We start from the raw sequence: 15811 nt of genomic DNA on the forward strand, positions 1-15811 counted from the left end.
TTGATTCAACATGATGGCAGCTGTGAAGGTTTTTTGGCTATTTTGCTGCTTACTGGTTATACAACCGAAAAATATGTATATGACACACATGAAATTCCTCACAATGCACAAAATTGATCTGAGTAAACTTGTATCAATTGTTACTGATAGTGCACCTTCCATGATAGGTAAAAACAAAGGCTTTATTGCTTATCTTAACAGAGATGAAAGGATACCTAATTTTCTGCATTATCACTGTTTGTTCATATTGAGGCCTTGTGTTCACAAATGAAAGATCAAAAAGAAATTGGAGGGCATCTTGAAGTCATTATTAAAGTCATTAACCATTTGATTGCTAAATCCCTAAAGCAACTTCCAAATATATTTTAGGAAGATCTTCAAGCACCGCATTCTGATCATACAGAGGTTCGTTGGCTCAGTCGTGGAAAGGCACTCTCCAGAATTTGGGAGGTGTTTGAAGAAGTAAAAACTTTTCTAATAGAAGGCAACAAAGAAAACCTTTTTAATGAAATTTTTACTGAAGATTTTAAGGTTACGCTTTCATTCATGGTTGACATCTTCAGCCATTTAAATTAGTTAAATTTGAGGCTACAGGGAAAAGATAAATTTGTGGTAGTTTTATACGAGGAGATTATTGCACTTGAGAAAAAACTTCAAGTGTTTCAGAATCAAGTTTTAAAAGGAAATTTGCTTCATTTTCCTCCTCTTGAAAAATGTCTCGAGAAAGCTGCTGGGAAGTGCCCATCATTTGTAATGAATGTAATCAAAGACCTTACCAATTCCAAGGAAGATTTGAATACTTGAAAGAGCACCTCCCAATATTTGAATTAATGATAAATTACAGAAATTTTGAAATCAGTAACTTGGAACAAATTTTCAATCAAAATGAAGTAGCAGCTGTTGAGTTAGAACTTATTGATGTGCTGTCATCTTTAGCTCTGAAATATCTTTTCCAAAATAAAACTATTTTAAAATTCTGGGGTTCTTCCGACTGCAAAAAATTTCCTTTATTACAAAGAGAAGCGTTTGAAGTACTTTCTATGTTTGGATCAACACAGATGTGTGAAAGTGCTTTTTCATTAATGAACAATATCAAAAACAAAAAAGGACAAGATTGTTGATGAAAATTTGGAAGGACAATTCATTTGGAAGAAAACTTGTGATTATCTCTTCATAATGGAGAAATTAATTTCAAAGGTTTGGCATCGTCTTTTCAAAGTCAAGGTTCACACTGATAAGGTAATAAATATTAGTGCCCAAAATTTTTAATTGAGAAATATAATTCTTGTATGCATAATACAGCTAAAAATTACTTTAAAAAAATGCATTTTTAACCTTTAAGCAAAAAATATATATTTTAATATGTGGTGTTTGCATGTATTGTAAGCTGCAAAATTTTGTTCGCTTAAAGAAAAAGGTTAACAACCCTTGGTCTAGATAGTATTTTGTAAATTCTTATTCATACAAACTTACTTATTCGAAAATACACAAACGTTTTTGTATAAGTTAAGGTCTAAACACTTTATTTATGATCCCTAGTGCTATTTATAATTTATCTTAGACTGTCTATCTTTTTCTACCACATATGTTAAAGGTTATTCAAGAAATTTAAAACTATTTACTTTTTCTAGGGATTTTGCTCCTTACGGATACCTTGGAAGGCCATTGCTTTGATTTTTCCTAATAATATTTCCATGGTGTGTGTGTGTGTGTGGAGTAAATTTAAATGATCGAATGAATACTTTAAATCATCTTTCAGAGCCAGCCATTAAAACCTGATCATTTGCAAACAGTAGTGTCTAAATTCATTCCTTGTTTTAGAGGAATATCTTCCCAGCCAATTCGTCTCCAGTTTCTTATCACAGAATTTACATAAACATTAAACAGAATAGGTGAGAGGCAGTATCCTTATCTAATTCCTCTGTTTATTGGTTTCAAGCCCAAAATTTCTCTGTGTTTTTCTCAAAGATTTTACTAAGGTATTGATACACAACATGGAACTATTAATGATTATACTTCTATTTTGTCCAGTTTCTTTTGCATGCCTTCTAATGTCAATTTATCTCTGATAATGTAATCAGTGTGTGTGTGTGTGTTTCAATATTGTATTCTGTGTTCTTTTCCGGAGAATTTCGGAAGAGAAACAGCCATCAGCATAGAGAATGTCCTCATTTAAATCCATTCTGCTCCTCAGCTATCTTAGATTCAAAAAATTTATCATTTATTTTTAATAACCTTTGCAGAGATTTTATACCCCAAGTTTAATGAGCTTATATCCCTATAATTACTGAAGTCATTAATGTTACCCTTTTTAACAACAATTCATCCATGTCATCTAAGTGGAAGTATTTTGCCTTCCCATAGTCTATTTATAATTTTAAAAATCTTTCTTATATGCATTGCTTACAAATGCAATGCACTATTGAGTAAACAATAGATAACATTTCTTGGATAAATGATGGCTTTAGGACTAACAAAAGAATTGTTGAAATTGTGAAATTTATTTTGTTATTTTTATTAATATTTTTTCCAGCAAAGTTTTCTTTCAAAGGGGATAGTAACTGTCAAACTAACAAAATGAAATTTCATCATTTATAGATTTTTACAGATTTTAATTAATAGGACAACACATGAGATACCATGAAACTTAAAAATGTATCAGTGTATGAACAATAGGCTGTATAAACAAATGGTTATACTTCCATTTCCCTCAACATAAACAAGGGAGAGGGAAAAACATTTTAATATACAATACTCCTGTATCATCATCATTATTTTGATCAAATTTAAATACGATGTAACGATTTATTCGAAATCACGTGGGATGAAAGAAAAACAAACAAAAAATAAACATTTTACAGAGTATATATATTAGCAATATCAGAGATGGCGTTTTACACAGCAGTTAAAAAAACAATTTAATATATAATACTGCAAAGATTTTTCAAGCCTCCGTAGCCGAGTGGTTAGGAGCGGGAACGTCGTAGACGGGAGCTCCATGAGTAGACCGAGGTTCAAGCCCCTGACTGCTAAATACGGTCGATCTGCCAAACAGCGTGGCAGATTATGGTCCATTTCCCTCAACATGAATCGCTGAGGAGGATTCCCTCCAGCAGTGGTTTGAATAATGGCTGCAGTTTATTTTGATCAAATTTAAACCAAGCTGTATCGATTTATTAGAAATAACGTGGGAAAAAACATAACATTTTACAGAATAAATATTAGCAATACTAGCAGTGGCATTTCACAGCGCAGTTATAACCCCTGGTCTAACCATACACAGACCTGGACAAAACAGAAGTGTAACCATTAATAGTTCCATGTCGTGTGTCAATACCTTTCTCGTTGGAAGTAATTTTTTTAAACTCCAAAATTCTACGGTGTATTTCAAAATTTCAAAATTATGGATTAAAAGTGGCATATACGTTCTAAAAGCCAGAACAATGCTATTATATCCCTTCTCCTTTTTCTTTTAATGATACAATAATTTATTTAAAATTGTTACAAAATATAAACAAGAAGTAACAGCGATCCAGTATGATTTTGAAGGTAGGAGGGCATGAGATCCATCCCTTCTTAGCTTCAAAATAAAAACTATAAAGTAGAATCGTTTGATGGAGGTTGGTATAGATATACGATCCTACCTGGCAGTTCAACACTCTTGGGTATGACGACTGGAACAATTTCTTTTGCATTTTTCTTCGGGGGAATCACTGGTAATTGTTTTCCTCCTTTCCCGCCTTTCGCCTTATCTTTTTGCGTCTTGTCAATTTTCCGCCGTTCCCTTTCCTCTTCTTGTTGCTTCAAAATTTCTAATGGATCCACTGCTTCATCATAAAACAGTTCATATCTGTTTTTCACACCAATTCCATATGTATTTTCCATCTTGAGATGACCAGAATGGTCACGAGATGGAAAAGATTTTGAACTTAAGCCTAGAAAACCTCTCTTTCTGCGAAATCATCCACAATGGCGTATTTACAGCCGGCGCAAAGAGTAGTGGGATTAAATCTCCGCGTGCCTTTCTGGCCAAACGCCATTTAAATGCAAACAAATAAAAACGGAAATAGGAATAAACTTGCAACTGGTTTCCTTGCAAGCAAAACAGTTAATCATCAATATATGACCAGTTTTGAGCTAAAATGCCTGTCATTTACGCTTATGCGTCAAAAGTAAAAATATATTTTTTTAAATAAATTTTTGTAAAATATTAACATGTCCATATTTTTAATGTTAATTTATGTAGTATTTATATCACAATACACTGTAATATTAAGCACACTGTTACAATTGTAACAGGGTGCTTAATGATTTTGTAATAACTGAGAGCAAAGTGGAGGAGATATTGTTGAAGTTAAACATAAGAAAGGCACCTGGGGTGGATGGGATCAATCAAGTTATATTAAAGGAGGCGGCAAAGGAAGTAAGCAAACCCTTAGCCATAATGATGAGAGCATCCTTCAGTCATGGGAAGCCAACAGGCTGAAGATGTGCAAATGTATCCCCAATTCACAAAAGAGGATCTAAGGGTGACACGAGAAATTACAGACCAGTTAGTTTGATTTGTGTTCCGGGAAAAATATTGGAATCACTGGTTAAAGATGCATTGCAGGATCATCTACACAAGACTGCAGTAATAATTCACACACAGCATCGGTTTCTTAAGGGAAAGTTGTCTGACAAATTTGATTGGATACTATGATGTGGTTATAAAGGAACTGGGTGCAAAAAAATAATCTTAATATCATATACTTGGATTTCAGGAAAGCTTTTGATACTGTTGCACATGGAAGGCTAATTGGAGCAGTATGGTATTAAGGGTTAGTTGCTACAATGGATAAAAGGTTGGATGAGTGGGAGATGACAAAGACTGGTAATCAATGGACGCTGCTTTTCGTGGACAAACCCCCAGGGGCTCACACCTGGTGAGTATGGGTTTGGCACACCCAGGTCCTGAGCTGGATATCATCATTCTTCTCTTTCTTGGTGATTCCTCTCTATCTCTCTCTCTCTCTCTCTCTCTCAGGGTAATTCAGATTTTTTTTTTTTTTTTTTTTTTTGGTTGGTGCAACATAAGCCTCACGCTTCTTTACAGAATATGCTACTACTACTACGACGACTAATCATAATAATAAGGGGCACGAGGGCCAAGTGGTTAAGCCATTGAACTGCCAACCTGATGGAGCCGGGTTCGAATCACCACCTTGGAGGAAGCGAATGCGGCTCTATTACGCTGGGAGACCAATATAATAATAATATTATTAAAATGATAAAAAAAAAACCATCTCGAAAGTTACCCCATTGGACTTACCTTCCGCAAGATCGGAGTGACGGTTGAGGCATATAGTGGCGCCATCTGATGTAACTCGCGAGAACTAATAATATATAAAAATAAACCACTGGACATAAGCCGAAGCTACAGAAGTCCACCTCCATAGATGGATGATGTTGCACAGAAATATTATTCAGACTGCATCGAGTGTGGCGCAGGATAAAGTCACTCGCCTTCAGGCCAAATGCAGAGGGATCGGTTCGAAAAGTTGGAGACAGTCTCCCGAGAAAGACAGTGGAGCAAGTGGCACTGTCCCCCATAAGACTACCATAAGAGAAGGGCAAGACCATCCAGCCCCACCAACTGGAAATGTTTCCTGTGCAACTGCGCTAGTGACCACCCAGGCAGGAAGAAAACATTAACGCATGAAGTAGAACATTGAAATGAATACGTCCATCATGCGAGCATACTATGAAATAACCAGGCTAAAGACCGATATTACAATGTACAGGTCGCGACTACATACCAAGTCGTTGGAACGATCCCCAGATATTCAGGTCCCCGAACAGCGATTAGCAGACCAAAGAAGGGCCATCATCAGGAAGAACTTAATAGCTCTAGCTATCTTGGAAAAAATCAAGCAGGATGTCAGCGATCAACTTCAAAACACAAAATATATAGTCAATATGGAACCAAAGGAGGAACATCATACCATGGAACAGCAAGGAGAAATACAAGCCAGAGTAGCTAAAGTGGAAAGAGACGAAGTCATGATATCCAGAATAGAAGAAAAATGGAAGAAGGCCCTAACAGAATTTGAAGGAATAGAACCCACAAGAACCCATGTGATACCTAATCAGAGGCCAAATAAAATCCTGTGGAGAGTAACAGACCACCTCAATCGGCAAATAGTGCCACATTACCATGACAACAATGGTGCAACGCTGGAGGCTAACCACACAGCCGTATACTGTGCTGCCATAGCAGCTACTACGATTAAAGGAAAAGAAACGAGAGACCAGCAGCAGAAGAACTGAAAAGAAAAGGAACCACCAGCTTGGGAAAGAAAACCTCAGACGAAGATAGAACAATTAAGAATTAAGAGTCAAGATAGGTCAGTTCACCCAGTACCAACAGGGTAATATAAGTAAAAAATTGATTAGAAAGGTGAAGGGCATCCTCAAGAGAGACAGCATCCACAGCACACATGAGACTAGAAATCAGAGAATAGAAAATACTTGGACAGACTGAATCAGAACCTCCTTGCACTCATCAAGACCACGCAGATACAAAGAAAGAGCTCCCAGATGAAAATAAACAACCGAATCTTCGATGAGGACCAAAGAGCGTTCAACAGGAGACTGGGTGAAGATGTGAAAGCAGGAAACGGACTACCTGAGAAGAAGACGATCCAGGAGTTCTGAGGAAATATCTGGAGCAGAGAAATAAGACATAACAGCAGAGCACCCTGGATAGAAGTAGAACGGAAGAAAACGAAGGACATACAAGGGATGAGAGAGCGGGAGATTCAAGAAGAATAAGTAAAACGGTCGATCAGGAACACCCACAACTGGCGAACTCCAGGAATTGATAATATCAACAACCACTGGAACAAGAAGCTCACTTCCACATACAAGCACCTTGCAGAGCAGTTCACTCGAATGATAAGGCACCTGAAGATAATCCCGAAGTTTCTAACCGAAAAAATCACATATCTGAAGCCTAAAGACGAAGATACAAGAAATCCGGCGAAATACAGGCCAATCACCAGCCTCCCAACGATGTACACGATCCTGACCAGCTGCATAACAAAGAAGATATCACACCACTTAGATAGTCAGAACATAAAGGCTGAAGAGCAGAAAGGATGCAAGCGGAGGAGCAAAGGATGCAAGAGCAATTAAACATACATGCCGCAGTTATGGAGCAAGCCTACAAGAAGCACCGTAACCTATACACGGCCTACATCGATTACTGCAAGGCCTTCGACTCCGTACCTCATAGCTGGCTAATAGAGATCCTGAAGATCTACCAGGTCAACCCGATAGTGACAAACGTCCTAGGAGCAACAATGGCGAAATACAGTACCACCATTAAGCTCGAGAATATCACAACCAGGCCAATCCCTATTAGAAGAGAAATCGTTTAGCGAAATGCTCTGGGCCCACTGTGGTTCTGTCTAGCACTCAACCCACAATCCACCATGCTTAACGACAGCAAGTGGATATAATCTCAAAGAAGGAAGAAAGAAACTGCACACTCTCACTCACCTGATGTCCATGAATCACATCAAGCTCTATGCAGCAACCGAGAAGCAACTCCAGCAACTACTCCGAATCACTGAAAAATTGAGCAAGGCCATCAGGATGGAATTTGGTCTGGACAAATGCAAGACCCACACCCTGCACCAGGGCAACTTAGTTGGCCAAAACTACCAGCCGCTGACTGGTAAAGAGATCGAAGCTATGACAGAAGGAGAGATCTACAAATACCTAGGGATGATGCAGGCTCAGCAGTTAGCACACAAGGAAAGCAAGAAGTGGCTGGCCGAAAAATATCATCAGAGACTCAGAAGCCTGCTGAAAGCAAAATTGAACGGAGGGAACACAGTTAAAGCCATTAACACCTATCCAGCTCCAGTACTAACATACACCTTCGGAGCTATAGATTGGACTAACACGGAGCTAGAAGATATCATGTGAAAGACAAAGACAATGATGACCAAGAGCCGCCGACACCACCCGAAGTCAGCAGTGGAGAGACTAAAAATAGCTCGGAAAGAGGGAAGAAGGGACCTGCTAGACCAACAGAAAAACAGCGATAGTTAACCTGAAGGATTACTTCGAGAACAACACAGTGCCATTCCACCAGGCCGTAAGGAAGCTAGACAAGCGGTATACCCCACTCAACCTAAGTGAGGAGTCCCCCCCCCAACCAGAAGGCACAAACAAAGCTCGAAAAATGGGCAAAGAAGACACTCCAAGACACAAACACTATCATGATCTCCATCAAGATCACATAGATAAATTTGCTTCTAATGCATGACAAACGAGCGGGATGCTCTTCCCAGAGACTGAAGGATTCATGCTCGCCATTCAAGACCAGGTAATCAACACCAGGAACTAAAGAAAATACATCGCCAAGGAGCCCGGGGTGTTCGATGATACATGTCAACGATGCCACTTGGCCTCAGAAACGACACACATCACTGCGGGATGCAAGGTGATCACCCAGACTCGGTACACTCATAGATACGTGCAGGTAGCCAGGATAATACATCAGAAGCTAGCTAGGGAATACCAGTTGATCGATGAAATTGTACTGTACTTCAAGTACGAACCCCAGGCAGTTCTAGAGACCCCAACCCACAAGCTGTACTGGGACCGTGCCATGAAAACGGATAGGACAATCCCGCACAACAGACCGGACATAACCGTTGTAGATAAGAAGGAAAAGGCTACCTATCTGATTGACATAGCGGTACCCAACACTGGCAACCTGCAGAAAACCCACGGGCAAAAAAACAGGAAGTACACTAATTTACTTCCTGTTTGGCAGGAGATCAAAGACTTGTGACGACGATCATTCCGATCATCGCTTCAACCACAGGTATGGTACTAAAAACCCTACATAACAGCCTATCAGCAACAGTAGGTCTCCCAGCGAATACCTACAACGAACTCCACAAAGTCGCAATCCTGAACACCTGTAGAATAGTCAAAGTGTTCCTCGACCAACACTAACACCAGATATAACAACCGCCCTGTGTACGTTGTAGAAATACCCGTCACGAGATGGAAACCACAATGAGGGAAATTAATAATAATAATAATAATAATAATAATAATTAGTGGAATCCACCAGGGTTCGGGGTTGGGCCCACTGTTGTTTTGTATATTTATCAATGATATTGATGAAGTTATATCAGCCTTAATGTTGAAGTTTACAGATGATGGTAGTAGTAGTAGTAGTAGTAGTGGCATGTGATGCGAGAAAGCAAGTGTATGAGCTTCTGCAGCATCAGCCAAAAAAAAAAAATAAATAAAATAATCATACCGTTCCCTCCAAACGTCTGTCCAGTTCCTCCTTAAATTTATTTAACCTATCAACATCCACAACGAGAGATGGAAGTTTTATCCAGCAATTAACCACTCGCTGGCTAAAGGCAAATTTCCGCACATCTATTCTACATCCGCACATCTAATTTGAATTTATTCCCCCTTAGGTTCGTAATCTGAACAAGTGGAAGGATCCCATCAGAATTCAGCGTGCTCAACCCAATTCAAGGCTTATACAACTCAATCAGATCACCGTGCAGGTGCCTAGTCTCAAGCCACTGCAATTCGCAGAACTTCTCACGCAAGCTTCTCTTGGTAAGGGGGATCCCTTCATTCCCCTCCCCAATCTCGTTGCCCTTCTCTGTACACGCTCAAGCAAATCTACATCCTCCTAAAATGAGGCCTCCAGACCTGTACGCAGTACTCAAGGCATGGCGTGACCATTGCCTTATACAGAGGGACAATCACCTCCTTTTCCCTGCTAGCAAAATTCCTTTATATCATTGACAAAACCCCATGACCTGCCCTGGCAGCCTGTCTGCATTGCTCAGAAAACTTCATATCTCACTGCACAATTACTCCCAGTTCTTTTTCATTTTCTACCACCTTAAGTGTAGTACCACACAGTTGGTACGTTTCTCTGGGGTTATTTCTACGCATATGCAGTACTTTGCATTTGTCAAGGATAAACTTCAGTTGCTACTTCTTAGCCCATCTGCCCAAATTATCTAGATCCTGTTGCTGTAGCACACTGCTATTACTGTCATTAACGACCCTGCCAACCTTTGTATCATCTGTAAACTTCGACATTAAGCCTGATATACCTTCATCAATATCATTGATAAATATACAAAAGAACAGAGTACCCAACAATGAACCCTGTGGGACTCCACTAATAACATTAGTCTACGAAGAGCAGCACCCATTAATTGCCACCCTGTGTCTTCTCCCACTCAACCATCCTTTTATTCATTATAGCAACTTACCCTTGATACCATTCTGCTCCAATTTGTACAATAGTCTGCCATGCGCAATAGTGGCGAAAGCTTTCCTGAAATCCAAATATATATCAAAATAATTTTTTGCATCCAGTTCCTTTGTAACAACATCATAATATCCTGTCAAATTTGTCAGACAAGACTTTCCCTTAACAAACCCATGTTGTGTCTGAATTATTGCTGCAGTCTTGTCTAAATGATCCTGCAATGCAACTTTAACCAGTGACCGCATTATTTTACCCGGAACAGAAGTTAAACTAACTGGTCTGTAATTACTCGTGGCACCCTTCGATTCCCCCTTTGTGAATTGGGGATACATTTGCACTTCTCCAGTCCGTGGGGACCTCCCCTGGGTCCAAGGATGCTCTCATAATTATGGCTAAGGGCTTGCTTAGTTGCTTTGCCGCCTCCTTTAATATAACTGGATAGATCCCATCCACCCCAGGTGCCTTTCTTTTGTTTAACTTCAACAATTTCTCCTCCACTTTGCTCTCAGTTATTACAAAATCATTAAGAACCCTGCTACAACTAGATAACGTTCTGCCATTTTCAAACCTTAATAACTCCTTATGTGTGAATGTAGATGCAAAATACTCATTCAGTTTGTTTGCTATCTGAGCAATATCATCAATAGTCGAACCATCGATATCAAGTGGACCAATCAGATTCATCCCCTTCCTTTTAGAGTTTATATAAATAAAGAAATCCTTGCTGTTTTTCTTAGCATCTTTTATTAAAGATTTCTCGTAATCTGCCTAACCTCCCTTGTGACCTGATTACAGACTAGCTTATAACTGCCATAGGCTTCTGAGTCGCTTGATAATTTATATGCATCCCATGCATTTTTTTTCTCTGTCACGAGTCTCATTAGTTCATTTGATAACCATTTAGGCCTAAACCTTGAACAATATTTCTTAATAGGTATGAAACTTTTAGTAGCATCGCCAATTAATTCCTTGAATGCTTCCCACTTAGAATTTACTGTTGGTAACATCGGCAGTTGATCCCACTGTACAGAATTTAAAAACTGTCTGAGACCACTGTACTCACCTTTACGGATGCAAAAACCCTTTCCTTTACGCCTGATGGTAATTATATCTTTAAGTAAATCCCACATCAGTACATGATACAAAGGTTGGCTGGGTTGTTAATGCCAGTAATGGCAGTTTGCTTCTGCAACAGGATCTAGAACTGGGCCAGCCTTGGACCGATTGGACCCAATCGGCGCCCGCGCCTTTGTGGCCCCGTGCATGGCAGAAAATTAAAATTAAACGAAAAAAGGAACAAATAAAAGATGAAAAATAGAGATAAAGGAAAAGAAAAAAGAGAAGGAAATTTTTTTTAAGTTTAGTTAAAGAATTAATTTTAAAGTGTATTTCAATCGAGCAGGGCTCCTCTGTAACATGAAACAATGATTTTTTTTTTTTTTATTACATATGTTAAGAAAATATTGTATATGCACGCTCACAGCCAAATTAAGCGATATTGAAAGGCATCGTAAGAAAAACGAATCACAAGAAATCCGAAGAGCCCTTTAAATTTCCGCATCAAAGAGTATTTCCATTCAAGAAAATTGGCAATACACTGTACAAACGGTGTAATGGCAGGAAGCACCATAGCATTTTTCATAGCTCAGAACTGCGCATTAAGGTTAGCTGATCATTTGACTGACATTTGTGAATTTCGTTCTTCAGAAAGCAGGGTAAAAATGGACTTCAAACTGCGAATAACAAAATGTACTTCAAACTGCGAAGAACAAAATGTACTTCAAACTGCGAAGAACAAAATGTACTTCAATAATATGCGATGCTATAGCACCGCACACATTTTGTGGATAATTTAAAACCTGATTTAGGAAATAGAAACTTCAGTTTAATTATCGATGAAAGTAATGAAATTAGTATATAAAAATGTTGGGCATTGTAATACGGTCCTATTCGAATTTCTAGAATCAATTTGTGGTAACGTTTCTTGACATATTTGAACTCAACGAATACATTGCAGAATTCTTATCGAGTGTGTTTTTATGTCATTCACTCAAACTAGCGGTGTTCCATGCTGTCAATGAGGGTCTACCACGAAACATATTTTCTTATTGTTCTCACATTCACCTCTTCAACAGGCTAAATATCAGAAGCTTTATAGTTTAATGAATGATGGAGTTCCTTATTTGATCAGTAGCGTATCCAGGTATCATCGTAAGGGTTGGCATGGCAACCAGGTCAAGGAAACATCGCAAGGGGGAGGGAATGCCGACCAGGATTTTGAGGGTATTTTAGAACGCCCCCTGCGTTCTGTTTCCTTAATTTCAAAATTTTTGTTAAGGGAGGGCATATGCCCTCTCTGCCCACCACTAAACACGCCCATGCATTTGATCACTGAAAAAGCATAAAGTGCAGTTATTTTATAAAGTTCGTTATTCTACAACAAGTAATTTGAAAACAAAACATGTAAGAAAATTTTTACTTATCCGTGCTTTTGCCTTATAATTTCTTTTTAGAACGGAGAAAAAAGAATAAAAAAAATTAGTTTCAGACAACGTTAACAACAAAATCATTTTGCAGTAAACATTTTTGTAATTAACCAAGAAAAAGTCATTTCACATTTTCTTGGTTTACTGGGAATGTGCTTATAGCCCAAGCTAACTTGGCAAACTACAAGAGAAATACATTTCTATGACATGACATGCACTGTTATTTGTGTAAAATTAAACTAAAGTTGTCCCAAATTAAAAATGCAATTTTGTAGTTAACGTTGTCTGACACTAATGCATCGAAATGTCCCTGACAATTAGATACGTCTCCGGCGGAACGTTGTCCAATACACCAGTCGGTGTGTATGAACAGTTCATAAAATTTATCAATGTAGAGAGCAGTACCGGAGAAAATTTGTACAATGTGCTGTAACAGGAACTCGAAATATTATTATTATTATTATTATTATTAATATTATTAATAGCCATATGGTGCAAGGAAGCCTGAGGCTTATGCTGCACCAGGAAACAAAAAAAATTCTTGAGTTACCCTGAGAGAGAGAGAGAGTCAAAAGTAGAAGGGATTCACCAAGAAAGAGAAGAATGATGATATCCAGCTCGGGACCCTGGGTGTGCCAAGCCCATACTCACCAGATGTGAACCCCCGGGGTTAATATCGGAGATCAAGGTTATGACAATGGATTTAATATGAGAGGGAAAGTTTCAGGTGTTCGGGCACGACTTTTATAGGAAAATTCAAGGGCATTTTTTACACCATGTGCTTGTGACAATTACAATCTAATTCTAATTCTGGGGAATATAGCAAAAGGCTGTCCTTATGCAATGACCTTTTTTGGGACACTTCGACATCGGTGCGTGCGCTTTTCAGCATCAGCAAAGCAATGGTCAGTTTTTGAAAAATATGTGAAGGGTCTTTCCGCAAAGCCTCTCTGTGAAAGGAGTGTCGGATGCAAAGTGTAAAGGCTTTAAAGTATCAAGCTGGTGATTTCTATTATGTACTTTTGGAAATAGCAGAAACATTAGAAGATGACCAAGCAAGAAGTGAAGCTGAATCACTAGCTAACCAGATCAAGGAATACAAGTTTCTTGTGTCATTAGTATTTTGGTATGATTTGTTGTTTCAAGTAAATTTTGTTAGTAAAGAAGTGAAAAGTGATTCTACAGATTTTGCTACAGCTCTTTCTTCATTTAAAAACCTGCGGTGGATGTCAAATTATAGAGGGAATGGCTTTAAACAAGTCTTAGTTGGTGCCACAGAACTTGCGACAGAATTGGAAGTATCTCCACAATTTCACACAAGAAGATAACAAAAAAGAAAGAGAAACTACGATAACTAACCTGCAGATGAACCAATAACAAATCATAAGGAAGCTTACAAGGCAAACTGCTTTAATCGAATTGTAGTGTTGGGGGGGGAGTGAATAGAAGTTACGACGCCAGATGTTAGGGGGAGTTAAAAGCTATTCAGGGATACACCGCCCCAGTGTTTCGGGGGAAGGTCTCTTCAGGAGGTGCATGTTGCTGGACCTTCTGATGCGGCACTTGCATTACGCTTTCGCTCTTCAGAGAAGTGGGGTGCTCCCAATATTTTGCACCTTCAATATAGATTCGGCGTAATGTGTTCGTCTCGTGGTTTCGATTAGGACCAGATCTTGTATACCCTCAACATAGGAGAGGGGGAGAAGAAAAACTCACCCCACCAAATGTCGCAGTTTGGATCTGTTTGCGTTGTGTAATATCGTGGAACTTAAGAACTTAAGTTCTCCAATATGCAATAACCTTTATCAATTTTGATCTTATCCACGTCTGGCGATTACTGGTGTGAATAGGAGCTTAGCCACTAGGAAAAATTTCAACATAACAAACGTTTATTGAATATATAAAAAAGAAGCATGTACACATCACTTACATTCTCTTAAAATCTTTCTTCTAATTATCGAAACATGGTTTTTGTTAACATAAAGTATTACAATGATTCATTTGGTTATTTTGTACCCCTTTACAAAGGGTCATACCATTAACAAAGTAATTTACAGTATATAAAATTCTCATATATGTGGCCATCACCATTGCTTAAGTTTCAACATCCTACTCTTAACTTATCCCTCCGCATAATATTTAAGTAAATAGGATAGTCAACATTTACTTATCACCATGTGTATTAACCATTCAATATTCATGCTATTCTCCAAAATAGGTTCCGCGACATATAATACATGTCGCGGAACCTATGTATTTATCAATGATATTGATGAAGGTATATCAGGCTTAGTGTCGAAGTCTGCAGATGATACAAAGGCTGGCAGGGTTTATAATGACAGTAATGGCCGTGAGCTACCGCAACAGGATCTAGAAAATTTGGCACGTACATCTACATGGCTTCTTCTATGCTAGTTACGAGTGGGTGGGCCTTTTCTTAAAGTTCTTGATATTTTAACTCTAATTTTGAATAATATTTGCTTGATTCTACTGGTTGCCTTCCATGTTGATGGAAGTGACAGATTATTGATTAAAATCAAGTGCTCAATTAATAATATAGATATCAGCAATAAAGGAAACCAGGCTAACATTGGTTTTATCAGTTAATTAAGGTTTAATTTAATCAAAAGAGAAAGGTGGGATCTGTACCACTCGTAACAGTAAACAAGGCTTGTTTACGATTTGATTAAAGAACGATTTAAGAAAACACGCTGCAGATTTAGAAATCTCACTTTCAGATGCCAAAATTATTGAGGGCAAGGAATTAATCAAGTCTGTGAAGGTAGCAGATATTGATGGCCATATGTTAGTGGAGGAAATGGAAGTACTGAAATCAGTTCTTCCAGAATCATGCTTCGAAAATCCTTTAAATATTTTAAAATTTCTCGCAACTAATGAAAGAGCCAATGGATTTACGAATTTATTGATATCGCTAAGAATATTTTTAATGATTCCAGTGACTGTAGCGTCAAAGGAAAGATTGTTTTCCGATTAAAGTTAATTAAAACAT

General features: G+C 38.3%; 1 protein-coding gene across 1 annotated transcript in view; it reads right to left on the reverse strand.

Annotated features, from left to right (window-relative positions):
- Positions 1–4012, reverse strand: part of LOC150088089 (intracellular hyaluronan-binding protein 4-like) — a 171728-nt gene extending 167716 nt beyond the window's left edge. The window contains exon 1 of the mRNA XM_090369327.1: positions 3645–4012. Within this exon, the coding sequence (XP_090225453.1) occupies positions 3645–3885 (241 nt within the window). The 5' untranslated portion in view covers positions 3886–4012. The remainder of the gene's footprint in view (positions 1–3644) is intronic.
- Positions 4013–15811: the final 11799 nt, after the last annotated feature.

The sequence above is a fragment of the Mastigoproctus giganteus genome, chromosome 3 (assembly GCF_048544385.1).
Source record: "Mastigoproctus giganteus isolate SK-2022 chromosome 3, ASM4854438v1, whole genome shotgun sequence".
NCBI classification, from domain to species: Eukaryota; Metazoa; Arthropoda; class Arachnida; order Uropygi; family Thelyphonidae; genus Mastigoproctus; species Mastigoproctus giganteus.